Source organism: Taeniopygia guttata, chromosome 30 (assembly GCF_048771995.1).
Source record: "Taeniopygia guttata chromosome 30, bTaeGut7.mat, whole genome shotgun sequence".
Lineage (NCBI taxonomy): Eukaryota > Metazoa > Chordata > Aves > Passeriformes > Estrildidae > Taeniopygia > Taeniopygia guttata.
Genome location: NC_133055.1, coordinates 1,104,360 through 1,132,047, shown reverse-complemented (window position 1 = coordinate 1,132,047; position 27,688 = coordinate 1,104,360). Strand labels below are relative to the sequence as shown.

The window sequence follows — 27,688 nt, the reverse complement described above, 5'->3', positions numbered from 1 at the left end:
CAACCCCAACACCCCCAAAATTCTGTCCCCCCAACCCCAAATCCACCCCAAAACCCCCCAAAATTCTGTCCCCCCATCCCCCCAACCCCAAATCCACCCCCCGAACCCCCCAAAATCCCTCCCCCAACCCCAAATCCGCCCCCCAAACCCCCCAAAATTCTGTCCCCCCATCCCCCAACCCCAAATCCACCCCAAACCCCCCAAAAATCAACTCCCCAACCCCAAATCCACCCTAAACACCCCAAAAATCAACTCCCCAACCCCAAATCCACCCCAAATATCCCCAAAAATCAACTCCCCCCATCCCCCAACCCCAAATCCACCCCCAAATCTCCCCAAAATTCTCTCCCCCCACCCCAAATCCGCCCCAAACCCCCAAAATTCTCTCCCCCCACCCCCCAACCCCAAATCCACACCCCAAAACCCCCCAAATCTCCCCAAAATTCCTCCCCCCAACCCCAAATCCACCCCCTGAACCCCAAAATTCTCTCCCCCCCAGATGGAGCGCCCCTCCCCCCTCCGGACCTACAAGTGGCGCTCGGTGACCCCCGCGCGGGGGGACCCCCAAAAGTTCGGGGGGTCCCGGCGGCGCTGGGCGGGAATGGCGCGCTGGGGGCGGGCCCGGAGCGGCCGCGGCGGCGGCGCATGTCGCGATAGGGATCGCGATAGGGGCGGCGATAGGGGGGGCGACAGGGGGGGTGACAGGGGTGGCGACAGGGATCGCGATAGGGGGGGCGACAGGGGGGGCGATAGGGGGGGTGACAGGGGGGGCGACAGGGGGGGTGACAGGGATCGCGACAGGGGGGGTGACAGGGGGAGTGACACGGGTCGCGACAGGGGTGACAGAGGTGGCGATAGGGGTGGTGACAGGGGTGACACGGGTGACAGATGTGGCGATAGGGGGGGTGACACGGGTCGCGACAGGGATCGCGATAGGGGGGGTGACAGAGGTGACAGAGGTGGCGATAGGGGTGGCGATAGGGTGGGTGACACGGGTCGCGACAGGGGTCGTGATAGGGGGGGCGACAGGGATCGCGACAGGGGGGGCGATAAAGGGGGTGACAGGGGGGGTGACAGGGGGGGTGACAGAGGTGACAGAGGTGGCGATAGGGGTGACAGAGATCGCGATAGGGGAGGCGATAGAGGTGGCGATAGAGGTGGCGACACGGGTCGCGATAGGGATCGCGACAGGGGTGGCGATAGGGGTGACAGAGGTGACAGAGGTGGCGACAGGGGTGACAGAGATCGCGATAGGGGTGACAGATGTGGCGATAGGGGGGGCGACAGGGGGAGTGACAGAGGTGACAGAAGTGGCGACAGAGGTGGCGATAGGGGGGGTGACAGAGGTGACAGAGGTGACAGGGGTGGCGATAGGGGTGGCGATAGGGATCGCGATACCGGTGGCGATAGAGGTGGCGATAGGGGGGGTGACACGGGTCGCGACAGGGATCGCGATAGGGGTGGCGATAGGGGTGACAGGAGTGACAGAAGTGGCGACAGAGGTGGCGATAGGGGTGGTGACAGGGGTGACAGAGGTGGCGACAGGGGCGGCGACACGGGTCCCGATAGGGATCGCGACAGGGGTGGCGATAGGGGGAGTGACAGAGGTGACAGAGGTGGCGATAGGGGTGACATGGGTGACAGAGGTGGCGATAGGGGTGGTGACAGGGGCGGTGACAGAAGTGGCGACAGGGATCGCGACAGAGGTGGCGATAGGGACCGCGACAGGGGGAGTGACAGAAGTGGCGACAGAGGTGGCGACAGAGGCGGTGACAGAGGTGGTGACAGAGATCACGACAGGGGGAGTGACAGAAGTGGCGATAGGAGTGGCGACAGGGATCGCGACAGGGACCGCGACAGGGATGTCCCCAAGGCCACCGCGCGGCGCTCGCTGTTCCGGAGGGCGTTTTCCGCCCCCTGCACAGCACCCAAGGGTGCGGGGGACCCCTGGGGACACCCCTGGGGACACCCCGGGACAGCGGGGGACACCGGGGGACACCCCGGGACGAGGCCACCCCTGCAGTGGGTCCTGCACAGGAGGAGGGGACACGGTGAGAGGGGGTTGGGGTGAGGGGTGGGAGGTTTTGGGGTGCAGGAACGGTTTTGGGGTGGGGGTTTTGGGGTGGGGGTTTTGGGGTGATGGATTTTGGGGTGGGGGTTTCGGGGTTATGGATTTTGGGGTGGGGGGTTTTGGGGTGCGGGGTGGGTTTTGGGGTGATTATGGGTGGCTGTGGTGGATTTTGGGGTGCAGGGGGGTTTGGGGTGGGGGGTTTGGGGTGCAGGATGGGTTTGGGGTGATGGATTTTGGGGTGGGGGGTTTGGGGTGCGGGGTGGGTTTTGGGGTGATTATGGGTGGCTGTGGTGGATTTTGGGGTGCAGGAACGGTTTGGGGTGATGGTTTTGGGGTGATGGATTTTGGGGTGCGGGGTGGGGTTTGGGGTGATGGGATATGGGATATGGGGTGGGGGGTTTTGGGGTGCAGGAGGGGTTTTGGGGTGATTATGGGTGGCTGTGGTGGATTTTGGGGTGCAGGAGTGGTTTTGGGGTGGGGGTTTGAGGTGTGGGGTGGGTTTGGGGTGATGGGTTTGGGGTGATGGATTTTGGGGTGATGGGTTTTGGGGTGCGGGGGGGTTTTGGGGTGATGGGATATGGGGTGGGAGGTTTTGGGGTGCGGGAGGGGGTTTGGGGTGATTATGGGTGGCTGTGGTGGATTTTGGGGTGCAGGAACGGTTTTGGGGTGGGGGTTTTGGGGTGATGGATTTTGGGGTGCGGGGTGGGGGTTTGGGGTGATGGGATATGGGATATGGGGTGGGGGGTTTGGGGTGATTATGGGGAAGAGTGATGGGTTTTGGGGTGGGGGTCTTTGGGGTGATGGATTTTGGGGTGGGGATTTTGGGGTGATGGATTTTGGGGTGCAGGGTGGGTTTGGGGTGATGGATTTTGGGATGATGGGTTTTGGGGTGCGGGGTTTTGGGGTGATGGATTTTGGGGTGCACGGGGGGTTTGGGGTGATGGGATATGGGATATGGGGTGGGGGTTTTGGGGTGCAGGAGGGGGTTTGGGGTGATTTTGGGTGGCTGTGGTGGATTTTAGGGTGCAGGAGTGGTTTTGGGGTGGGGGTTTGAGGTGTGGGGTGGGTTTGGGGTGATGGGTTTGGGGTGATGGATTTTGGGGTGATGGGTTTTGGGGTGGGGGGTTTGGGGTGATGGATTTTGGGGTGATGGGTTTTGGGGTGCGGGGTGGGTTTGGGGTGATGGGATATGGGATATGGGGTGGGGGGTTTGGGGTGCAGGAGGGGTTTGGGGTGATTATGGGTGGGTGTGGTGGATTTTGGGGTGCAGGAGTGGTTTTGGGGTGGGGGGTTTGGGGTGCAGGAGGGGGTTTGGGGTGATGGGATATGGGATATGGGGTGGGGGGTTTTGGGGTGATTGTGTCCCTTGATGTCGCCTCACCCTTGGTGACACCTCCGTGGTGGCACCTCCATGTGTCCCTTGGTGGCACCTCACCCTTGGTGTCACCAAACCCATGGTGACATCTCCATGGCCTTGGTGTCACCTCTGTGGCCACGTGTCCCTTGATGTCACCTCACCCATAGTGACACATCCATGACCTTGGTGGCACCTCCATGGCCTTGGTGTCACCTCCGTGGCCACATGTCCCTTGATGTCACCTCAATCATGGTGGCACCTCCATGGCCTTTGTGTCACCAAACCCATGGTGGCATCTCCATGGCCTTGGTGTCACCTCCATGGCTACGTGTCCCATAGTGACACCAAACCCATGGTGGCACCTCCATGGCCTTGGTGTCACCAAACCCATGGTGTCACCAAACCCATGGTGGCATCTCCATGGCCTTGGTGGCACCTCCATGGCCTTGGTGACACCTCAATCATGGTGGCACCTCCATGGCCTTGGTGGCACCTCCATGGCCACGTGTCCCTTGGTGCCACCTCACCCATGGTGGCACCTCCATGGCCTTGGTGGCACCTCCATGGCCTTGGTGTCACCAAACCCATGGTGGCATCTCCATGGCCACGTGTCCCTCGGTGTCACCAAACCCATGGTGGCATCTCCATGGCCTTGGTGCCACCTCAATCATGGTGGCATCTCCATGGCCTTGGTGTCACCTCTTCCATGGTGGCATCTCCATGGCCTTGGTGCCACCTCAATCATGGTGGCACCTCCATGGCCTTGGTGGCACCAAACCCATGGTGGCACCTCACCCTTGGTGCCACCACACCCATGGTGGCCCCTCCATGGTGACACCTCCGCGGGTGCCACCGACCCTGCGGCCACCCCCCCCCGTTCTGTCCCCTCAGGGACCTCCTTGGGGACGTCCCCGCCGCCGGTGGCCCCGGTGCCACCCGATGCCACCGTGTGGGACGTGTCCCAGTTCCGGCTGCTGGACGGACGCCTGGTGGCACTGGGGGGGGACCCCGAGGTGAGCGGGGACATCGCGGTGTCCCCTGGGTGGCACCTCGGGGTGTCCCCTGGGTGGGAGGTGGCACTTTGTGATGTCCCCAAGGTGGGAGGTGGCACTTTGTGATGTCCCCAAGGTGGGAGGTGGCACCTCGGGGTGACCCCTGGGTGTCCCCTGGGTGGCACCTCCTGCTGTCCCCAGGGTGGGAGGTGGCACTTTGTGATGTCCCCAAGGTGGGAGGTGGCACCTCGGGGTGTCCCCTGGGTGTCCCCAAGGTGGGAGGTGGCACTTTGTGATGTCCCCAGGGTGGGAGGTGGCACCTCGGGCTGTCCCCTGGGTGTCCCCAAGGTGGGAGGTGGCACTTTGTGATGTCCCCAGGGTGGGAGGTGGCACCTCGGGGTGTCCCCAGGGTGTCCCTAAGGTGTCCCCAAAGTGTCCTCAGGGTGTCACCCCAGGGTGTCCTCTCAGGGTGTCCCCAAAGTGTCCCCAAAGTGTCCCCAGGGTGTCCCCAGGGTGTCCCCAAGTGTCCCCAGAGTGTCCCCAAAGTGTCCCCAAGGTGTCCCCAAGGTGTCCCCAAGTGTCCCCAGAGTGTCCCCAGAGTGTCCCCAGAGTGTCCCCAAAGTGTCCCCAAAGTGTCCCCAGAGTGTCCCCAAAGTGTCCCCAAAGTGTCCCCAAAATGTCCCCAAAGTGTCCCCAAAGTGTCCCCAAAGTGTCCCCAGGGTGTCCCCAGGGTGTCACCTCAGGGTGTCCCCAGAGTGTCCCCAAAGTGTCCCCAAAGTGTCCCCAAAGTGTCCCCAACATGTCCCCAAAGTGTCCTCAGGGTGTCCCCAAGGTGTCCCCAAAGTGTCCCCAAAGTGTCACCTCGTGCTGTCCCCAGGGTGTCCCCGTGTCCCCTCCCGCTGGTGCTGCCACCCCCGAGGCCACCGAGCCCAACCCGGGTGAGACACGGGGGGAACTGGGAGGGACTGGGTTATACTGGTTTATACTGGGAGCACTGGGGGATACTGGTTTATACTGGTTTATACTGGGTTATACTGGTTTATACTGGGTTATACTGGGGGATACTGGTTTATACTGGTTTATACTGGGTTATACTGGGTTATATTGGGTTATACTGGTTTATACTGGGTTATACTGGTTTATACTGGGTTATACTGGTTTATACTGGTTTATACTGGGTTATACTGGGTTATACTGGGTTATACTGGTTTATACTGGGTTATGCTGGGTTATACTGGGTTATACTGGTTTATACTGGTTTATACTGGGTTATACTGGTTTATACTGGGTTATACTGGTTTATACTGGTTTATACTGGGTTATACTGGTTTATACTGGGTTATACTGGTTTATACTGGTTTATACTGGGTTATACTGGTTTATACTGGTTTATACTGGTTTATACTGGTTTATACTGGGTTATACTGGTTTATACTGGGAGCACTGGGGGATACTGGTTTATACTGGGTTATACTGGTTTATACTGGGTTATACTGGGTTATACTGGGTTATACTGGGTTATACTGGGTTATACTGGTTTATACTGGGTTATACTGGGTTATACTGGGTTATACTGGGAGCACTGGGGGTTACTGGGTTATACTGGTTTATACTGGTTTATACTGGTCCATACTGGTTTATACTGGTCCGTACTGGTCTGTATTGTTCCATACTGGTTTATACTGGTCCATACTGGTTTATACTGGTCCGTACTGGTCTGTATTGTTCCATACTGGTTTATACTGGTCCATACTGGTTTATACTGGTCCATACTGGTTTATACTGGTCCATACTGGTTTATACTGGTTTATACTGGGTTATACTGGTTTATACTGGTCCATACTGGTTCATACTGGTTTTCACTCGGTGCCCCCCCCAGGCCCGGCCGAGCGCAGGACGGGACACGGCAAGGTGGGACAGAGGTGGCACTGCCACTGTCACTGTCACTGTGTCATTGTCACTGTCATTGTCATTGTCACTGTCACTGTCATTGTGTCACTGTGTCACTGTCACTGTGTCACTGTCACTGTCACTGTGTCACTGTCACTGTCACTGTGTCACTGTCATTGTCATTGTCACCTGTCCTGGTACTGTCATTGTCATTGTCATTGTCATTGTCATTGTCATTGTCATTTGTCTTTGTCACCTGTCCTGGCACTGTCACTGTCATTGTCATTGTCACCTGGCACTGTCCCTGTCCCTGTCCCCATCCCTGTCCCTATGTCCCTGTCCCTGTCCCTGTCCCTGTGTCACTGTGTCCCTGTGTCACTGTGTCACTGTCCCCGTCCCTGTCCCCTGTGTCACTGTGTCACTGTCCCTGTGTCCCTGTCCCTGTGTCCCTGTCCCTGTCCCTGTCCCTGTGTCCCTGTGTCACTGTCCCTGTGTCCCTGTGTCACTGTCCCTGTCCCCTGTGTCACTGTCCCTGTGTCACTGTCCCTGTCCCTGTCCCTGTCCCCTGTGTCACTGTGCCACTGTCCCTGTGTCACTGTGTCCCTGTGTCCCTGTCCCTGTCACACTGTCCCCATCCCTGTCCCTGTCCCTGTCACTGTCCCTGTCCCTGTGTCCCTGTCCCCTCTGTCCCTGTGTCACTGTCCCTGTCCCTGTGTCCCTGTCCCTGTGTCCCTGTCCCTGTGTCCCTGTGTCACTGTGTCCCTCTGTCCCTGTCCCCATGTCACTGTCCCTGTCCCTGTCCCTGTCACACTGTCCCCATCCCTGTCCCTGTCCCTGTCCCCCCTGTCCCTGTCCCTGTGTCACTGTGTCACTGTCCCTCTGTCCCTGTGTCCCTGTCCCTGTCCCCATGTCACTGTCCCTGTCCCTCTGTCACTGTCCCTGTCCCCCCGTGTCCCCGTCCCTGTCACTGTGTCCCTGTCACTGTCCCTGTCCCTGTCCCCTGTGTCACTGTCCCTGTGTCACTGTGTCCCTGTGTCACTGTGTCCCTGTGTCACTGTCCCTGTGTCACTGTGTCCCTGTGTCACTGTGTCCCCATCCCTGTCACTGTGTCACTGTGTCCCTGTCCCTGTGTCACACTGTCCCCTGTGTCCCCTCTGTCCCTGTCCCTGTCCCTGTCACACTGTCCCCATCCCTGTCCCCGTCCCCAGGCGCTGCTCTGGAAGAGGCTCCTCCGGGACTGGAAGAGTCGTGGTGGCACCAAAAGTGACCCCGGGGTGGTGGCAGCGCCCGAGGGTGACAGGTCAGTGCCACTCCTGTCCCAGGGACCCCGCTGTCCCCTCGCTGTCCCCTCGCTGTCCCTTTTCGGGGTCCTGGTGTCACCCCTGTCCCTTTTCGGGGTCCCTTTTCGGGGTCCCTTTTTGTGGTCCCTTTTCGGGGTCCCTTTGGGGTCCTGGTGACGCTCCTGTCCCTTTTTGGGGTCCCTTTTTGGGGTCCCTTTTCGGGGTCCCTTTTCAGGGTCCATTTTCAGGGTCCTGGTGACACCCCTGTCCCTTTTCGGGGTCCCTTTTCGGGGTCCCTTTTTGGGGTCCCAGTGTCACTCCGGTGACACCCCTGTCCCTTTTGGGGTCCCTTTTCGGGGTCCCTTTTTGGGGTCCCTTTTCGGGGTCCCAGTGACACCCCTGTCCCTTTCTGGGGTCCCGGTGACACCCCTGTCCCTTTTGGGGTCCCTTTTCGGGGTCCCGGTGTCACCCCAGTCCCTTTTGGGGTCCCTTTGGGGTCCCGGTGTCACCCCTGTCCCTTTTGGGGTCCCGCAGCCGCGGCGGGTCCCCGGTGTCGCCCCCCGGGCTGGAGCTCAGCGGTGACGGTGTCGTGGTGCGGCCGGTGCACGGCAGCGTGGCGGGAGAGAGCTTCTGCTTCCAGGTATGAACCCGCGCCCCAAAACTGCCCCGCGCCCCAAAAACGGCACCCCCAAATCCCAAAAATGGCACCCGGATCCCAAAAACTGCCCCGCGCCCCAAAAACGGCACCCCCAAATCCCAAAAATGGCACCCCCAAATCCCAAAAACTGCCCCGCGCCCCAAAAACTGCCCCGCGCCCCAAAAACGGCACCCCCAAATCCCAAAAACGGCACCCGGATCCCAAAAACGGCTCCTGGATCCCAAAAACAGCTCCTGTGCCCCAAAATCGGCCCCGCACCCCAAAAACTGCCCCGCGCCCCAAAAACGGCACCCGGATCCCAAAAAGGGCACCCGGATCCCAAAAACGGCACCCCCAAATCCCAAAAACGGCCCCGCGCCCCAAAAACAGCTCCTGTGCCCCAAAAACGGCCCCGCGCCCCAAAAATGGCCCCTGCACCCCAAAAAGGGCACCCGGATCCTAAAAAGGGCTCCCGGATCCCAAAAACGGCTCCCGGATCCCAAAAACGGCGCCTGGATCCCAAAAACGGCACCCAGATCCCAAAAACGGCACCCAGATCCCAAAAAGGGCACCTGGATCCCAAAAAGGGCACCCGGATCCCAAAATCGGCCCCTGCACCCCAAAAACGGCACCCCCAAATCCCAAAAAGGGCACCCGAACCCTAAAAAGGGCACCCGGATCCCAAAAACGGCTCCCGGATCCCAAAAAGGGCACCCGGATCCCAAAAACGGCTCCCAGATCCCAAAAAGGGCTCCTGGATCCCAAAAACTGCCCCGCACCCCAAAAAGGGCACCCCCAAATACCAAAAACTGCGCCACGCCCCAAAAACGGCACCCGGATCCCAAAAACTGCCCCGCGCCCCAAAAAGGGCACCCGGATCCCAAAAAGGGCACCCGGATCCCAAAAAGGGCACCCGGATCCCAAAAACGGCTCCCGGATCCCAAAAACGGCACCCGGATCCCAAAAAGGGCACCCGAACCCTAAAAAGGGCACCCGGATCCCAAAAATGGCACCCGGATCCCAAAAAGGGCACCCGCACCCCAAAAAGGGCACCCAGAGCACCCCAGAAATCCTAAAAGGGCACCCGCACCCCAAAAAGGGCACCCGGATCCCAAAAATGGCGCCCAGATCCCAAAAACGGCTCCCGGATCCCAAAAACGGCTCCCGGATCCCAAAAAGGGCACCCGGATCCCAAAAAGGGCACCCGGATCCCAAAAACGGCACCCGGATCCCAAAAACGGCTCCCGGATCCCAAAAAGGGCACCCGGATCCCAAAAAGGGCTCCCGGATCCCAAAAACTGCCCCACGCCCCAAAAACTGCCCCGCGCCCCAAAAACGGCACCCCCAAATCCCAAAAAGGGCACCCGGATCCCAAACACGGCACCCGGATCCCAAAAAGGGCTCCCGGATCCCAAAAACGGCACCCAGATCCCAAAAAGGGCACCCGGATCCCAAAAAGGGCACCTGGACCCCAAAAAGGGCACCCAAAACAGTGTCACCCTTGGTGTCCCTCAGTGTCCCTGTCACCCTCAGTGTCCCATCACCCTCAATGCCACCCCAGTGTCCCCTCAATGCCACCCCAGTGTCCCCTCAGTGTCCCTCAGTGTCCCCTCAGTGTCCCCATCACCCTCAGTGTCCCTCAGTGTCCCTGTCACCCTCAGTGTCCCCATCACCCTCAATGCCACCCCAATGTCCCCTCAGTGTGCCCCCAGTGTCCCCTCAGTGTCCCCTCAGTGTCCCTCAGTGTCCCCTCAGTACCACCCCAGTGTCCCCTCAGTGTCCTCAGTGTCCCTGTCACCCTCAATGTCCCCTCAATGCCACCCCAGTGTCCCCCCAGTGTCCCTCAGTGTCCCCATCACCCTCAATGCCACCCCAGTGTCCCCTCAGTGTCCCCTCAATGCCACCCCAGTGTCCCTCAGTGTCCCCATCATGCTCAGTGTCCCCTCAGTGTCCTGTCACCCTCAGTATCCCCTCAGTGTCCCCTCAATGCCACCCCAGTGTCCCCTCAGTGTCCCCTCAGTGTCCCCATCACCCTCAGTGCCACCCCAGTGTCCCCATCACCCTCAATGTCCCCTCAATGCCACCCCAGTGTCCCCTCAGTGTCCCCTCAATGCCACCCCAGTGTCCCTCAGTGTCCCTCAGCGTCCTTGTCACCCTCAGTGTCCCATCACCCTCAGTGTCCCCTCAGTGTCCTGTCACCCTCAGTGTCCCCATCACCCTCAGTGCCACCCCAGTGTCCCCCAGTGTCCCCTCAGTGTCCCCATCACCCTCAGTGTCCCCTCAGTGTCCCTGTCACCCTCAGTGTCCCCTCAGTGTCCCCATCACCCTCAATGCCACCCCAGTGTCCCCCAGTGTCCCCTTGGTGTCCCCGCTGTCCCCATCACCCTCAGTGTCCCTCAGTGTCCCCATCATGCTCAGTGTCCCCTCGGTGTCCCTCAGTGTCCCCAGTGTCCCCTCGGTGTCCCCTCAATGTCCCCTCAGGTGATCACACCCTCGGGCAGCCGCTCCTTCTCCTGCGCCTCCCGGGCCGAGCGCGACCGATGGATGGAGGAACTGCGGCGGGTGGCACGGCCGGGCAAGGTGGGACAGGGACACCCCGGGGACACCCTGGTGACACCTTGGGGACACCCTGGGGACACCCTGGGGACACCTGGGGACACCCTGGGGACACCTCGGGGACACCTTGGGGACACCTTGGGGACACCCCGGGGACACCCGGCCACCCCCAGACCCTCATCGGGCTCTCCTGTCCTTGGGCTGGGTGGGGAAACTGAGGCACGAACTGTCCCCTTTGTCCCCTTTGTCCCCATTGTCCCATTGTCCCCATTGTCCCCTTGTCCCCATTGTCCCCATTGTCCCATCTGTCCCCACTGTCCCCATTGTCACCATTATCCCCATTGTCCCCTTTGTCCCCATTGTCCCCATTATCCCCATTGTCCCCATTGTCCCCATTGTCCCATTGTGCCCTCTGTCCCCATTGTCCCCATTGTCCCCATTGTCCCCTCTGTCCCCATTGTCCCCATTGTCCCCATTGTCCCCATTGTCCCATTGTGCCCTCTGTCCCCATTGTCCCCATTGTCCCCTTTATCCCCATTGTCCCCATTGTCCCCATTGTCCATTTGTCACCATTGTCCCCATTGTCCCCATTGTCCCATTGTGCCCTCTGTCCCCATTGTCCCCATTGTCCCCTTTATCCCCATTGTCCCCATTGTCCCCATTGTCCCCTTTATCCCCATTGTCCCCATTGTCCCCATTGTCCCCATTGTCCATTTGTCACCATTGTCCCCATTGTCCCCATTGTCGCCATTATCCCCATTGTCCCTTTGTCCCCATTGTCCCCTCTGTCCCCTCTGTCCCCATTGTCCCCTCTGTCCCCATTGTCCCCATTGTCCCCATTGTCCCTTTGTCCCCATTGTCCCCTCTGTCCCCTCTGTCCCCATTGTCCCCTCTGTCCCCATTGTCCCCTCTGTCCCCTTTGTCCCCTTTGTCCCCATTGTCCCATTGTCCCCATTGTCCCCATTGTCCCCATTGTCCCCTTTGTCCCTTTATCCCCATTGTCCCCTTTGTCCCTTTGTCCCCATTGTCCCCATTGTCCCCATTGTCCCCATTGTCCCTTTGTCCCCTTTGTCCCCATTGTCCCCATTGTCCCCATTGTCCCCATTGTCCCCTTTATCCCCATTGTCCCCATTGTCCCCATTGTCCCCTCTGTCCCCATTGTCCCCATTGTCCCCTTGTCCCCATGATCCCCATTGTCCCCATGATCCCCATTGTCCCCATTGTCCCTTTGTCCCCATTGTCCCCATTGTCCCATTGTCCCCATTGTCCCCATTGTCCCTTTATCCCCATTGTCCCCTCTGTCCCCATTGTCCCCATTTTCCCCATTGTCCCCATTGTCCCCATTGTCCCCTTCATCCCCATTGTCCCCATTGTCCCATTGTCCCCATTGTCCCCAATGTCCCCAATGTCCCCCAATGTCCCCCATCCCCCCAATGTCCCCAATGTCCCCAATGATGTCCCCAATGTCCCCATTGTCCCCATTGTCCCCATTGTCCCCATTGTCCCCATTGTCCCCTTTATCCCCATTGTCCCCATTGTCCCCATTGTCCCCATTGTCCCCTTTGTCCCATTGTCCCCATTGTCCCCATTGTCCCCATTGTCCCCATTGTCCCCTGTCCCCTCCAGGACAGCTGCGAGCGCCTGGACCTGTCTCTGACCCTTTGGATCTACGAGGGCCGTGACCTCCCGGCGCGGCGCCGTCTCCGCTGCCACCTCCAACTGGACGACGCCATCTTCGCCCGCACCACGGCCAAACCGTCCGGCGCCGACGGCCAACTCTTCTGGGGCGAACTCTTCCACCTCCCGGCGCTGCCGCCGGCACGCGCCCTCACCGTCGCGCTGTGCCGCGACGACCACCCCGGCTGCCGGCCGCTGGCCGCCGTCACCATCCCGCTGGCCGAGCTGGCGGCGGCGCGGCAGCCCCTGGAGCGGTGGTACCCCCTGAGCGGCGCCGGCGGCGAGCGGGCGCCGGCGCTGCGGTTGGGCGGGCGGTACCGCCAGGTCAGGGTGTTGCCCATCGTGCGGTACAAGGAGTTGGCGGAGTTCATCACCTTCCACTACCGGGAGCTGTGCGGCCGCCTGGAGCCGCTCATCGCCGCGCGGCACAAGGAGGAGCTGGCCGGCGCGTTGGTGCGCGTCCTGCAGAGCACCGGCAAGGCCAAGGTGGGGCGCCGTCGGGTGTGGGGGTGGGGTTGAGTTTAGTTGGGTTGGGTTGGGTTGGGTTGGATGAGTTGGTTTGAATGAGGATGGGTTGGGTTGGGTTGGGTTGGGTTGGGTTGGGATGGGATGGGATGGGATGGGATGGGATGGGATGGTATGGGTTGGGTTGGGTTGGGTTGGGTTGGGTTGGATGAGTTGGGTTGAGTTGGGTTGAGTTGGGATGGATGCATTAGGTTGAGTTGGGTTGGGTTGGGTTGGATTGGATGGGTTGAGTTGGGTTGGGTTGGGTTTAGTTGGGTTGGGTTGGGTTGGATGAGTTGGTTTGAATGAGGATGGGTTGGGTTGGGTTGGGTTGATTTGAGTTGGGTTGGGTTGAGTTGGGTTGAGTTGGGTTGGGTTGGGTTGGGTTGGGTTGGGTTGGGTTGGGTTGGGTTGGGTTGGGTTGGGTTTGGTTGAGTTGGGTTGGGTTGGGATGGGATTGGTGAGATGGGATGGATGTGTTGGGTTGAGTTGGGTTGAGTTGAGTTGGGTTGGGTTGGGTTGGGTTGGGTTGGGTTGGGTTGGGTTGGGTTGGGTTGGGTTGGGTTGGGTTGGGTTGAGTTGGGCTGGGTTGAGTTGGGTTGGGTTGGATGAGTTGGGATGGGTTGATTTCGGTTGGGTTGGGTTGGGTTGAGTTGGGTTGGGTTGGGTTGGGTTGAGTTGGGTTGTGTTGGGTTGGCTTGGGTTGGGTTGGGTTGGGTTGGGTTGAGTTGGGTTGGGTTGGGTTTGGTTGAGTTGGGTTTGGTTGATTTGGGTTGAGTTGGGTTGAGTTGAGTTGGGTTGAGTTGGGTTGGCTTGGGTTGAGTTAGAAGAAGACTTTAGACGTGGCAAACCCAACTCAAGAGACACCAGGAGATCTAACATGGGTTGACTTGGTCATTTCGGGGTCACGGGTGCCACTGAGCCCTTTGGGGTCATGGGTGCCACCAAACCCTTCGGGGTCACGGGTGCCACCAAACCCTTTGAGGACACGGGTGCCACCAAACCCTTCAAGGTCACGGGTGCCACCAAACCCTTTGGGGTCATGGGTTCCACCAAACCCTTTGGGGTCATGGGTGCCACCAAACCCTTCAAGGTCACGGGTGCCACCGAACCCTTAAGGGTCATGGGACTATTTGGGGTCACAGGTGCCACCAAACCCTTCAAGGTCATGAGTGCCACCAAACCCTTTGAGGTCATGGGTGCCACCAAACCCTTCAAGGTCATGGGACCCTTTGGGGTCATGGGTGCCACCAAACCCTTCGGGGTCATGGGTGCCACCAAACCCTTTGAGGACATGGGTGCCACCAAACCCTTCAAGGTCACGGGTGCCACCAAACCCTTCAAGGTCATGGGTGCCACCAAACCCTTTGAGGACATGGGTGCCACCAAACCCTTCAAGGTCACGGGTGCCACCAAACCCTTTGGGGTCATGGGACCCTTTGGGGTTACGGGTGCCACCAAACCCTTCGGGGTCATGGGACCCTTTGAGGACACGGGTGCCACCAAACCCTTCGGGGTCATGGGTTCCACCAAACCCTTTGAGGACACGGGTGCCACCAAACCCTTTGGGGTCACGGGTGCCACCAAACCCTTTGGGGTCATGGGACCCTTTGGGGTCACGGGTGCCACCAAACCCTTCAAGGTCATGGGTGCCACCAAACCCTTCGGGGTCATGGGATTCTTTGGGGTCATGGGTGCCACCAAACCCTTCGGGGTCATGGGACTATTTGGGGACACGGGTGCCACCAAACCCTTTGGGGACACGGGTGCCACCACACGTCCCCACGTGTCCCCGCAGTCGTTCCTGGTTGACCTGGGCGTGGCCGAGCTGGAGCGCTTGGACGAGCGCGAGGCGCTGATCTTCCGCGAGAACACCTTGGCCACCAAGGCCATCGAGGAGTTCATGAAGCTGGTGGGGGCCACGTACCTGCAGGACACGCTGGGTACGCCCAGGGGACACGGGGACATCCCGGCGGGTGGCAGGACACCTCGGTGGGGCAACACTGGGGTTGTGGGACACCCCTGACCACCCATGGAGACGTGGTGGTGACATCTCAGTCACCTCGTGGGTTGTGGGACACCTCTGACCACCCATGGAGACGTTGTGGTGACCTCTTGATCTCCTCATGGCCTGTGGGACACCTCTGACCACCCGTGGGGACGTGGTGGTGACATCTCGGTCACCTCGTGGGTTGTGGGACCATTCATGGAGATGTGGTGTGGGTTCCTCATGTCCATCCTGACCTCGGTGACCTCTCGGTCCCCTCATGGACTGTGGGACCACCCATGGGGATGTGCTGTGGGTTCCTCATGTCCATCCTGACCCCGGTGACCTCTTGGTCCCCTCATGGACTGTGGGACACCTCTGACCATCCATGGGGACGTGGTGGTGGCATCTTGGTCACCTCATGGCCTGTGGGACACCCCTGACCACCCATGGGGACGTGCTGTGGGTTCCTCCTGTCCATCCTGACCCCGGTGACCTCTCGGTCTCCTCATGGCCTGTGGGACCATCCGTGGGGACGTGTTGTGGGTTCCTCACGTCCATCCTGACCCCGGTGACCTCTCAGTCCCCTCATGGCCTGTGGGACCATTCATGGGGACATGGTGTGGGTTCCTCCTGTCCATCATGACCTCGGTGACCTCTCGGTCCCCTCACGGGCTGTCCCCTGTCCCCAGGGGAGGTGGTGGCCCAGCTCTGCAGCTCCGAGGAGAGCTCCGAGGTGGACCCCAGCAGATGCTCGGGGCTGGAGCTGTCCGAGCACCGGCAGCAGCTGCGGCGGCTCTGCGAGGAGACCCTGCGGCGCATCACCGGCGGCTCCGAGTGAGGGACACCGCGGGTGGCACCGGGGTGGCACCGGGGTGGCACCGGGGCCAGGAGATCCTGGGAGAAGGGCCAGGAGAACCTGGGATGAGGGACAGGAGAACCTGGGAGAAGGGACAGGAGAACCTGGGAGAAGGGACAGGAGAACCTGGGAGAAGCTCGGACACGGGGGTGGGATCGGGGACAGGAGAACCTGGGAGAAGGGACAGGAGAACCTGGGAGAAGGGACAGGAGAACCTGGGAGAAGGGACAGGAGAACCTGGGAGAAGGGACAGGAGATCCTGGGAGAAGGGACAGGAGAACCTGGGAGAAGGAACAGGAGAACCTGGGAGAAGGGACAGGAGATCCTGGGAGAAGGGACAGGAGAACCTGGGAGAAGGGACAGGAGAACCTGGGAGAAGGGACAGGAGAACCTGGGAGAAGGGACAGGAGAAACTGGGAGAAGGGCCAGGAGATCCTGGGAGAAGGGACAGGAGATCCTGGGGGAAGGGACAGGAGAACCTGGGAGAAGCTCGGACACGGGGGTGGGATCGGGGACAGGAAGTGTTTGGGGACATGGATGGAGATGGACACCAGGATGGACTTGGAGACAAGTTTGGGGACAGGGATGGAGATGGACACCAGGATGGACTTTGGGACACAGATGGAGATGGACACCAGGATGGACCTGGGGACATGGATGGAGATGGACCCCAGGATGGACCTGGGGACAAGTTTGGGGACACGGATGGTGATGGACACCAGGATGGACTTTGGGGACAAGTTTAGGGACAAGTTTGGGGACATGGATGGAGATGGACACCAGGATGGACTTGGGGACAAGTTTGGGGACAAATTTGGGGAGACAGATGGAAATGGACACCAGGATGGACTTGGGGACATGGATGGAGATGGACACCAGGATGGACTTTGGGACACAGATGGAGATGGACACCAGGATGGACTCGGGGACAAATTTGGTGACACGGATGGAGATGGACACCAGGATGGACCTGGGGACAGGGATGGAGATGGACACCAGGATGGACTTAGTGACACGGATGGTGAGGGACACCAGGATGGACTTGGGGAGAAGTTTGGTGACACGGATGGAGATGGACACCAGGATGGACTTGGGGACAGGGATGGAGATGGACACCAGGATGGACTTTGGGGACAAGTTTGGGGACAAGTTTGGGGACATGGATGGAGATGGACATCAGGATGGACTTGGGGACACGGATGGACACCAGGATGGACTTGGGGACACGGATGGACACCAGGATGGACTTGAGGACACGGATGGACACCAGGATGGACTTGGGGACATGGATGGGGATGGACACCAGGATGGACTTGGGGACACGGATGGACACCAGGATGGACTTGGGGACACGGATGGACACCAGGATGGACTTGGGGACACGGATGGACACCAGGATGGACCTGGGGACATGGATGGACACCAGGATGGACTTGGGGACACGGATGGAGAGGGACACCAGGATGGACTCGGGGACACGGATGGAGAGGGACACCAGGATGGACTTGGGGACACGGATGGAGAGGGACACCAGGATGGACTCGGGGACACGGATGGAGATGGACACCAGGATGGACCTGGGGACATGGATGGAGATGGACACCAGGATGGACTTGGAGACAAGTTTGGGGACATGGATGGGGATGGACACCAGGATGGACTTGGGGACATGGATGGAGATGGACACCAGGATGGACTTTGGGGACAAGTTTGGGGACAAGTTTGGGGACATGGATGGAGATGGACACCAGGATGGACTTGGGGACAAATTTGGGGACAAGTTTGGGGACACGGATGGAGATGGACACCAGGATGGACTCGGGGACAAATTTGGTGACACGGATGGAGATGGACACCAGGATGGACTTGGGGAGAAGTTTGGTGACATGGATGGAGATGGACACCAGGATGGACTCGGGGACACGGATGGACACCAGGATGGACTCGGGGACATGGATGGAGATGGACACCAGGATGGACTTGGGGACACGGATGGACACCAGGATGGACTTGGGGACACGGATGGACACCAGGATGGACTCGGGGACAAACTTGGCACCACGGATGGTGACGGACACCACCCACCTTTGCTCCACACATGGAGACGCTCACCAAAAACCACTGCTCGCCAACCCCAGAGGTGGTGCCACCACCCCGTGTCCCACCACGGCGTCCCACCAGGTCCTTCCCGGCGGAGCTGGGCGAGGTGTTCGCGGCGTGGAGCGCCGAGTGCGCGGCGCGCGGCAAGGCGGCCACCGGCCGGCGCCTGGTGTCCTCCTCGCTGTTCCTGAGGTTCCTCTGCCCGGCCATCATGTCCCCGAGCCTCTTCGGCCTGGTCCAGGAGTACCCCGGCGAGGCCACCGCCCGCAGCCTGACGCTGGTGGCCAAGGTCATCCAGAACTTGGCCAACTTCACCACGTAGGTGGCCGTGGGCACGGATGGGGACGTGGGGTGGTGGGGTTGTCCCCAAGGTCGGGTTGTCCCCACCGCGCCACGGACAGTTGGTTTGGATGGTCCACGCTCCCGAAAGTGGCCTTTGACCGTGACCATGGTGGTGACCCCAGACCATGGTGGTGACCCCTTGACCATGGTGGTGACCTCTTGACCATGGTGGTGACCCCTTGACCATAATGATGACCCATGACCACATCAGTGACCCCAGACCATGGTGGTGACCCCTTGACCATGACAATGACCCATGACCATGACGATGACCCCAGTCCATGGTGGGGACCTCTTGACCATAATGATGACCTCAGACTATGGTGGTCACCCCTTGACCATGGTGGTGACCCCTTGACCATGGTGGTGACCTCTTGACCATGACAATGACCCCATGACCATGATGATGACCCCAGTCCATGGTGGTGACCTCTTGACCATAATGATGACCTCAGACTATGGTGGTCACCCCTTGACCATGGTGGTGACCCCTTGACCATGACCATAACCCATGACCATGACAATGACCCCATGACCATGACGATGACCTCAAGACCATGGTGGTGACCCTTTGACCACGACAATGACCCCAAGACCACGACGATGACCCTTTGACCACGACGATGTCCTCAAGACCACAATGATGACCCCAAGACCACGGTGGTGACCCCTTGACCATGACAATGATCTCAAGACCACAACAATGACCCCAAGACCACAACAATGACCTCAAGACCACAACGATGACCTCAAGACCACGACGATGACCTCAAGACCATGATGGTGACCCCTTGACCACGACGATGACCCCAAGACCACGACGATGACCCTTTGACCGCGATGATGACCCCAGACCATGATGATGACCCCAGACCATGGTGGTGACCTCTGACCATGATGGTGGACCATGTGATCATGGTGATGACCCCTTGGCCGCGATGATGACCTCAGACCATGGTGGTGACCTCAAGACCATGGTGGTGACCCCTTGGCCACAATGATGACCTCAGACCATGGTGGTGACCTCTGACCATGATGATGACCCCAGACCATGGTGGTGACCTCTGACCATGATGGTGGACCATGTGCTCATGGTGGTGACCCCTTGACCACAACGATGACCTCAGACCACGGTGGTGACCCCTTGACCACAACGATGACCCCCTTGACCCCACCCGCGCCGTTGACCCCAGGTTCGGCGAGAAGGAACCCTACATGACCTTCATGAACGACTTCCTGGAGCACAACTGGGCCACCATGACCGACTTCCTGCGGGCCGTGGCCACCACCGAGGCCGGTGACCACGTGGCCACCACCGACGGCCGCGTGGACCTGGCCCTGGAGCTCGCCACGCTCCACCTGCTGCTCTGCGACATCTTCTCCGGCCTCGACCAGGTGCCACCACCCCTCCGGCCACCTCGTTCTTCGCTGGTGTCCCCCGGGCCACCGGCGATGTCCCCGTGGTGTCCTCGCAGGTCACGCAGGAGGAGCTGGAGCCGCTGCCCACCATCCTCAGGGCCATCAGGGAGGGGACACCCGTCCCCGTGTCCGTCAGCCTCAGCTCCACCGCCGGGAGAAGGTACCTGGGGACACCTGGGGACACCTGGGGACATCATCTGGGGACATCATCTGGGGACATCATCTGGGGACATCATCTGGGGATGAGGGGGACACGTGGGTGTTGGGATTTGGGGTTCCTCAGGTTCTGTTTGGGGTCAGGAGATGGGTCTGATCCCACCAGGGTTTGGGGTCACCTCTCGTCCCACCAGGGTTTGGGGTTCCTCTGGTCCCACCAGGGTTTGGGGTCCCTCTGATCCCACCAGGGTTTGGGGTCCCCTTTTGTCCCACCAGGGTTTGGGGTTCCTCTGATCCCACCAGGGTTTGGGGTCCCCTTTTGTCCCACCAGGGTTTGGGGTTCCTCTGATCCCACCAGGGTTTGGGGTTCTTCTGATCCCACCAGGGTTTGGGGTCCCCTTTTGTCCCACCAGGGTTTGGGGTTCCTCTGATCCCACCAGGGTTTGGGGTTCCTCTGGTCCCACCAGGGTTTGGGGTCACCTCTGATCCCACCAGGGTTTGGGGTCACCTCTGATCCCACCAGGGTTTGGGGTCTCTGAGATCCCACCAGGGTTTGGGGTTCCTCTGGTCCCACCAGGGTTTGGGGTCCCCTTTTGTCCCACCAGGGTTTGGGGTCACCTCTGGTCCCACCAGGGTTTGGGGTTCCTCTGATCCCACCAGGGTTTGGGGTCCCTCTGGTCCCACCAGGGTTTGGGGTTCCTCTGGTCCCACCAGGGTTTGGGGTCCCCTCTGATCCCACCAGGGTTTGGGGTTCCTCTGGTCCCACCAGGGTTTGGGGTCTCTGAGATCCCACCAGGGTTTGGGGTCCCTCTGGTCCCATCAGGGTTTGGGGTCCCTCTGGTCCCACCAGGGTTTGGGGTTCCTCTGGTCCCACCAGGGTTTGGGGTCCCCTTTTGTCCCACCAGGGTTTGGGGTTCCTCTGGTCCCACCAGGGTTTGGGGTCCCTCTGGTCCCACCAGGATTTGGGGTCCCCCTCATTGCTGCCACATTTGGGGTTCCTCTGATCTCCATCCTTTTATTCTTTTGTCCCTCTGTCCCTGTCCTGTCCCTGTCCCCATCCCTGTCCCCATCCCTGTCCCCATCCATGTCCCTTTGTCCCCTGTCCCTTTGTCCCTGTGTCCCCTGTCCCTCTGTCCCCATCCCTGTCCCCATCCCTTTGTCCCCTGTCCCTCTGTCCCCATCCCTGTCCCCATCCATGTCCCTTTGTCTCTTTGTCCCCTGTCCCCATCCCTGTCCCTGTCCCCTGTCCCTGTCCCTGTCCCCATCCCTGTCCCTTTGTCCCCTGTCCCCATCCCTGTCCTTGTGTCCCTGTCCCCATCTGTGTCCCCTGTCCCCATCCATGTCCCTGTGTCCCCTGTCCCATCCATGTCCCTTTGTCCCCTGTCCCTGTGTCCCCATCCCTTTGTCCCCATCCCTTTGTCCCCTGTCCCCATCCCTGTCCCTGTCCCCTGTCCCTGTCCCTGTGTCCCCTGTCCCCATCTGTGTCCCTTTGTCCCATGTCCCTTTGTCCCTTTGTCCCCTGTCCCTGTCCCCATCCCTTTGTCCCCTGTCCCTGTGTCCCCATCCCTGTCCCTTTATCCCTTTGTCCCCTGTCCCTCTGTCCCCTTCCCTGTCCCTGTCCCTGTCCCTGTCCCATCCCTGTCCCTTTGTCCCCTGTCCCCATCCCTGTCCCTGTGTCCCCTGTCCCTGTCCCCATCACTCTCCCCTTGTCCTCGTCCCCGTCCCATCCCTGTCCCCATCCCTGTCCCTTTGTCCCCTGTCCCCATCCCTCTGTCCCCTGTCCCTCTGTCCCCTGTCCCTGTGTCCCCCGTCCCTGTCCCCATCCCCATCCCTTTGTCCCTTTGTCCCCTGTCCCTTTGTCCCCATCCCTGTCCCTGCCCCTGTCCCTCTGTCCCCTGTCCCTTTGTCCCCTGTCCCTGTCCCCATCCCTTTGTCCCCTGTCCCTTTGTCACTCCCTCACCATCGTCCGGCACAGCCACCCCGAGGCCACCAAGGCCACCGAGGCCACCGAGGTGCCACCAACAGACCCGTCCCCGTCACTGTCACTGTCACCGTCCCCGTCACTGTCACCGTCCCTGTCGCGGCGTCACCGCCACGTCCACCGCACCCACAGCGTGCCAGCGCCGGCCAAGGCCGCGTCACCCGGTGACAAAGGTGACACCGGCCACGCCACCGAGGGTGGCACCGTGTCACCAATGCCCGGTGACGGCCCGGTGAGTGTCGGTGTCACCGCGGTGCCACCGCGGCTGTTGGAGGGGTCGGAGCGCCGGGATTGGGGTGGCACTGGTGGCATTTGGGGACACCGGGGGGGTTGGTGGCATTAATGAGGTTTGGTGGCATTAACGGGGGTTTGGTGGCACTAATTGGGGTTTGGTGGCACTAATGAGGGTTTGGTGGCATTAATGGCGGTGTGGTGGCACTAATGAGGGTTTGGTGGCACTAATGAGGGATTGGTGGCACTAACGAGGGTTTGGTGGCACTAATGAGGGTTTGGTGGCATTAATGAGGGTTTGGTGGCATTAATGAGGGTTTGGTGGCACTAATTGGGGTCTGGTGGCATTAACAGGACTGTGGTGGCACTAATTGGGGTCTGGTGGCACTAATGAGGGTTTGGTGGCACTAATTGGGGTTTGGTGGCATCAGTGGGGGTGTGGTGGCATTAATTGGGGTTTGGTGGCACTAATGAGGGTTTGGTGGCATTAATGAGGTTTTGGTGGCACTAATTGGGTTTGGTGGCACTATTTGGGGTTTGGTGGCACTAATTGGGGTTTGGTGGCATTAATGAGGGTTTGGTGGCATTAATGAGGGTTTAGTGGCATTAATGGCGGTGTGGTGGCATTAATTGGGGTTTGGTGGTATTAATGAGAGTTTGGTGGCACTAATTGGGTTTAGGTGGCACTAATGAGGGTTTGGTGGCATTAATGGCGGTATGGTGGCACTAATTGGGGTCTGGTGGCACTAATGAGGGTGTGGTGCAATTAATTGGGTATAGGTGGCATTAATGAGGGTTTAGTGGCATTAATGGCGGTGTGGTGGCACTAATTGGGGTCTGGTGGCACTAATGAGGGTTTGGTGGCATTAACGGGGGTCTGGTGGCACTAACGGGGGTTTGGTGACACTAATTGGGTTTAGGTGGCATTAATGAGGGTTTGGTGACATTAATTGGGGTTTGGTGGCACTAATGAGGGTTTGGTGGCATTAATTGGGTTTGGTGGCACTAATGAGGGTTTGGTGGCATTAATGAGGGTTTGGTGGCACTAATTGGGGTTTGGTGGCATTAATGGGGCTTTGGTGGCACTAACGGGGATGTGGTGGCATTAATTGGGGTCTGGTGGCACTAATTGGGGTCTGGTGGCACTAATTGGGTTCAGGTGGCACTAATTGGGGTCTGGAGGCACAAATGAGGGTTTGGTGGCACTAATTGGGGTCTGGTGGCATTAATTGGGTTTAGGTGGCACTAATGAGGGTTTGGTGGCACTAATTGGGGTCTGGTGGCACTAATGAGGGTTTGGTGGTGCTAATGGGAGTGTGGTGGCACTAATTGGGTTTAGGTGGCACTAATTGGGTTTAGGTGGCACTAATTGGGGTCTGGCGGCACTAACGGGGGTGTCCCGCTGGCAGTAACGGTGTCACCGTGCCATTAACGGGACATTAACGGGTGTCCCGGTGCCATTAACGGGACATTAACGGGTGTCCCGGTGCCATTAACGGGTGTCCCGGTGCCATTACCGGGACATTAACGGGTGTCCTGGTGCCGTTACCGGGACATTAACGGGTGAACGGGTGTCCCGGTGCCGTTACCGGGTGTCCCGGTGCCGTTACCGGCCGTTGTCACCCTCGCAGCCCCGGGTGAAGCTGCGCTCGTCGGCGTCGCTGCCGCGCAAACCGTCGGTGCCGTGGCAGCGCCCGGCCGAGGACTCGGTGGCACCGGGAGAGCTCCACGCGCTGCGGCCGCTGGAGAAGGTAACGCCGGGGTGGCGGGGGAACAGTCCCCGGTGTGCCCCGGTGTCCCCTGGTGTCCTCCCGGTGTCCTCCGGTGTGTCCCGGTGTCCTCTGGTGTCCTCCCGGTGTCTCCTGAGGTCCTCCCGGTGTCCCCCGGTGTCCCCCGGTGTGTCCTGGTGTGCTCCCGGTGTCCCCCGGTGTGTCCCGGTGTCCTCCCGGTGTCCTCCTGGTGTCCCCTGGTGTCTCCCGGTGTCTCCTGAGGTCCTCCTGGTGTCCCCCGGTGTCCCTCGATGTGCTCCCGGTGTCCCCCGGTGTCTTCCCCATGTCCCCCGGTGTCCTCCCGTTGTCCCCCAGTGTCTCCTGAGGTCCTCCTGGTGCCACCCAGTGTGCTCCCGGTGTCCCCCAGTGTCCTCTGGTGTCCTCTGGTGTCTTCCCTATGTCCCCTGGTGTCCCCCAGTGTTCCCTGGTGTCCCCCAGTGTGCTCCCGGTGTCCCTCGATGTGCTCCCGGTGTCCTCTGGTGTCCTCCGGTGTCTTCCCTATGTCCCCCGGTGTCCCTTGGTGTCCTCCGGTGTCCCCCGGTGTCTCCCGGTGTGCTCCTGGTGTTCTCCCGGTGTCCCTCGGTGTCCTCCCAGTGTCACCCAGTGTGCTCCCGGTGTCCCCCGGTGTCTCCTGGTGTCCCCTGGTGTCCTCCGGTGTTCTCTGGTGTCCTCCCGGTGACCGTTCCCGGTGTCCCCGGTGACAATTCCCGGTGTTCCCGGTGACAATTCCCGGTGTCCCCGGTGACCATTCCCGGTGTCCCCGGTGACCATTCCCGGTGTTCCCGGTGTCCCCAATCCCCGGTGACCATTCCCGGTGTCCCCAGTGACCGTTCCCGGTGTCCCCAATCCCCGGTGACAATTCCCGGTGTCCCCGGTGACAATTCCCGGTGTCCCCGGTGACCATTCCTGGTGTCCCCGGTGACAATTCCCGGTGTCCCCGGTGACCCCTCCCGGCGTCCCCGGTGACCGTTCCCGGTGTCCCTGAGCCCCAGTGACCGTTCCTGGTGTCCCCGGTGACCCTTCCCGGTGTCCCCAATCCCCGGTGACAATTCCCGGTGTCCCCGGTGACCGTTCCCGATGTCCCCAATCCCTGGTGACCATTCCCGGTGTCCCCGGTGACAATTCCCGGTGTCCCCGGTGACAATTCCCGGTGTCCCTGCTGACCGTTCCCAGTGTCCCCAATGACCGTTCCTGGTGTCCCCAAGCCCCGGTGACAATTCCCGGTGTCCCCAAGCCCCGGTGACCATTCCCGGTGTCCCCGGTGACAATTCCCGGTGTCCCCGGTGACCATTCCCGGTGCCCCGGTGACCATTCCCGGTGTTCCCAGCACGTGCGGCTGTTGGCGGCGCTGCGGGAGGAGGTGGCGGAGCTGCGGGAGCGGCTGGAACGGGACCGGGACCGGGACCGGGAACAACGGGAACGGGAACGGGAACGGGACCGGGAACGGGAACAACGGGAACAGGAACGCAGCGCCCAACTGGAGGAGAGGTGGGGCCGGGACCCCAAATTTGGGGTGGGGCACCCCAAAAATGGGGTGGGGCACCCCAAAATTTGGGTTTGGCGCCCCAAAATTGGGGTGGGGCACCCAAAAATGGGGTGGGGCATCCTGAAATTTGGGTGCAGCATCACAAAATTGGGGTGGGGTAGCCCAAAAGTGGGGTGGGGTACCCCAAAATTTGGGTGGGGCACCCCGAAATTGGGGTGGGGTACCCCAAAAATGGGGTGGGGGACCCCGGAATTGGGTTGGGGCACCCCAAAATTTGGGTGGAGTGCCCCAAAATTTGGGTGGGGTACCCCGAAATTTGGGGTTGGCACCTCAAAAATTGGGTTTGCCACCCCAAAAATGGGGTGGGGCATCACAAAATTGGGGTGGGGGACCCCGAAATTGGGGTGGGGTACCCCGAAATTTGGGGTTGCTCCCAGTTTGGGCTCCCAGTCCCTCCCAGTCCCTCCCAGTTTACTCACAGTTTGGTCCCATCCCAGTTTGGGGTCCCAGTTTGTCCCAGTTTGGTCCCAGTTTGGGGTCCCAGTTTGATCCCAGTTTGCTCCCAGTCCCTCCCAGTTCCCTCCCAATTCCCTCCCAGTCCCCTCCCAGTCCCTCCCAGTCCCTCCCAGTATAAACCAGTTTGCTCCAGGCTGGCGGCGGTCGAGGTCGGGCGCAGGGAGGATCTGGAGAGGCTGAAAAGGAGCGAAGAGAGAACGAGAGAGACGGTGACAGTGGGGACATTGGGGACATTGGGGGGACATTGGGGGGACATTGGGGACATTGGGGGGACATTGGGGACATTGGGGGGACATTGGGGACATTGGGGACATGGGGGACATTGGGGACATTGGGGACACTGGGGACATTGGGGGGATTGGGGACATTGGGGGGACATTGGGGACATTGGGGACATTGGGGACATTGGGGACATTGGGGGGATTGGGGGACAATGGGGACATTGGGGGGACATTGGGGACATTGGGGGGACATTGGGGACATTGGGGACATTGGGGACATTGGGGACATTGGGGACATTGGGGACATTGGGGGGACATTGAGGACATTGGGGACATTGGGGACATTGGGGGACATTGGGGGGACATTGGGGACATTGGGGGGACATTGGGGACATTGGGGACATTGGGGGGACATTGGGGACATTGGGGACATTGGGGACATTGGGGACATTGGGGGGACATTGGGGACATTGGGGACATTGGGGACATTAATGGGGACATTGGGGACATTGGGGACATTGGGGACATTGGGGGGACATTGGGGACATTGGGGACATTGGGGGGACATTGGGGACATTGGGGGACATTGGGGACATTGGGGACATTGGGGACATTGGGGGGACATTGGGGACATTGGGGACGTTGGGGACATTGGGGACATTGGGGACATTGGGGACATTGGGGGGACATTGGGGGGACATTGGGGACATTGGGGGCATTGGGGACATTGGGGACATTGGGGACATTGGGGACATTGGGGACATTGGGGGGACAGTGGGGACATTGGGGACATTGGGGGGACATCGGGGACATTGGGGACATTGGGGGGACATTGGGGACATTGGGGACATTGGGGGGACATTGGGGACATTGGGGGACATTGGGGACATTGGGGACATTGGGGGGACATTGGGGACATTGGGGACATTGGGGACATTGGGGGGACATTGGGGGGATTGGGGTGACAGATGACACAGGTGACACAGGTGACACTCAGGTGACATTGAGGTGCCACCGTGTCCCCAGGAGCGCCGTCTCTCTGCGCTGGAGTTGGAGCTGCGCCGGACCCGCTGCCACCCCCGCGATGTCCCCAAAGTGTCCCCAGGGCGCTGCCACCTGCCCGGCCAGGACGGCCAGGCCACCAGCGTGTGACACCCGTGTCCCCAAATGTCCCCAGATGTCCCCAGAGTGTCCCCAGAGTGTCCCCAGAGTGTCCCCAAAGTGTCCCCAATGTGTCCCCAAATGTCCCCAAAGTGTCCCCAGAGTGTCCCCAAAGTGTCCCCAAATGTCCCCAAATGTCCCCAGAGTGTCCCCAGAGTGTCCTCAAAGTGTCCCCAAATGTCCCCAACATGTCCCCAACGTGTCCCCAAATGTCCCCAAAGTGTCCCCAAAGTGTCCCCAGAGTGTCCCCAAATGTCCCCAGAGTGTCCCCAAAGTGTCCCCAAAGTGTCCCCAAATGTCCCCAGAGTGTCCCCAGAGTGTCCCCAAATGTCCCCAACGTGTCCCCAGAGTGTCCCCAAATGTCCCCAAATGTCCCCAAGTGTCCCCAAATGTCCCCAAAGTGTCCCCAAAGTGTCCCCAGAGTGTCCCCAGGGTGTCCCCAAATGTCCCCAGAGTGTCCCCAGAGTGTCCCCAAAATGTCCCCAAAGTGTCCCCA

At 60.2% G+C, this 27,688-nt stretch overlaps 1 protein-coding gene across 1 annotated transcript; it reads left to right on the top strand.

The window, feature by feature from the left end:
• Positions 1 to 1,633: 1,633 nt before the first annotated feature.
• On the top strand, positions 1,634 to 27,254 carry RASAL3 (RAS protein activator like 3). The gene is made up of 18 exons (XM_072919886.1): positions 1,634 to 2,051; positions 4,320 to 4,441; positions 5,298 to 5,358; positions 6,300 to 6,331; positions 7,519 to 7,610; positions 8,125 to 8,230; positions 10,709 to 10,807; positions 12,410 to 12,946; positions 14,763 to 14,907; positions 15,644 to 15,788; positions 17,992 to 18,228; positions 19,446 to 19,647; positions 19,728 to 19,831; positions 21,803 to 22,040; positions 23,671 to 23,790; positions 25,136 to 25,296; positions 25,944 to 26,019; positions 27,058 to 27,254. Exons 1-18 carry the CDS (start codon positions 1,634 to 1,636, stop codon positions 27,181 to 27,183), a joined length of 3,021 nt encoding a protein of 1,006 aa, XP_072775987.1. The 3' UTR covers positions 27,184 to 27,254.
• Positions 27,255 to 27,688: the final 434 nt, after the last annotated feature.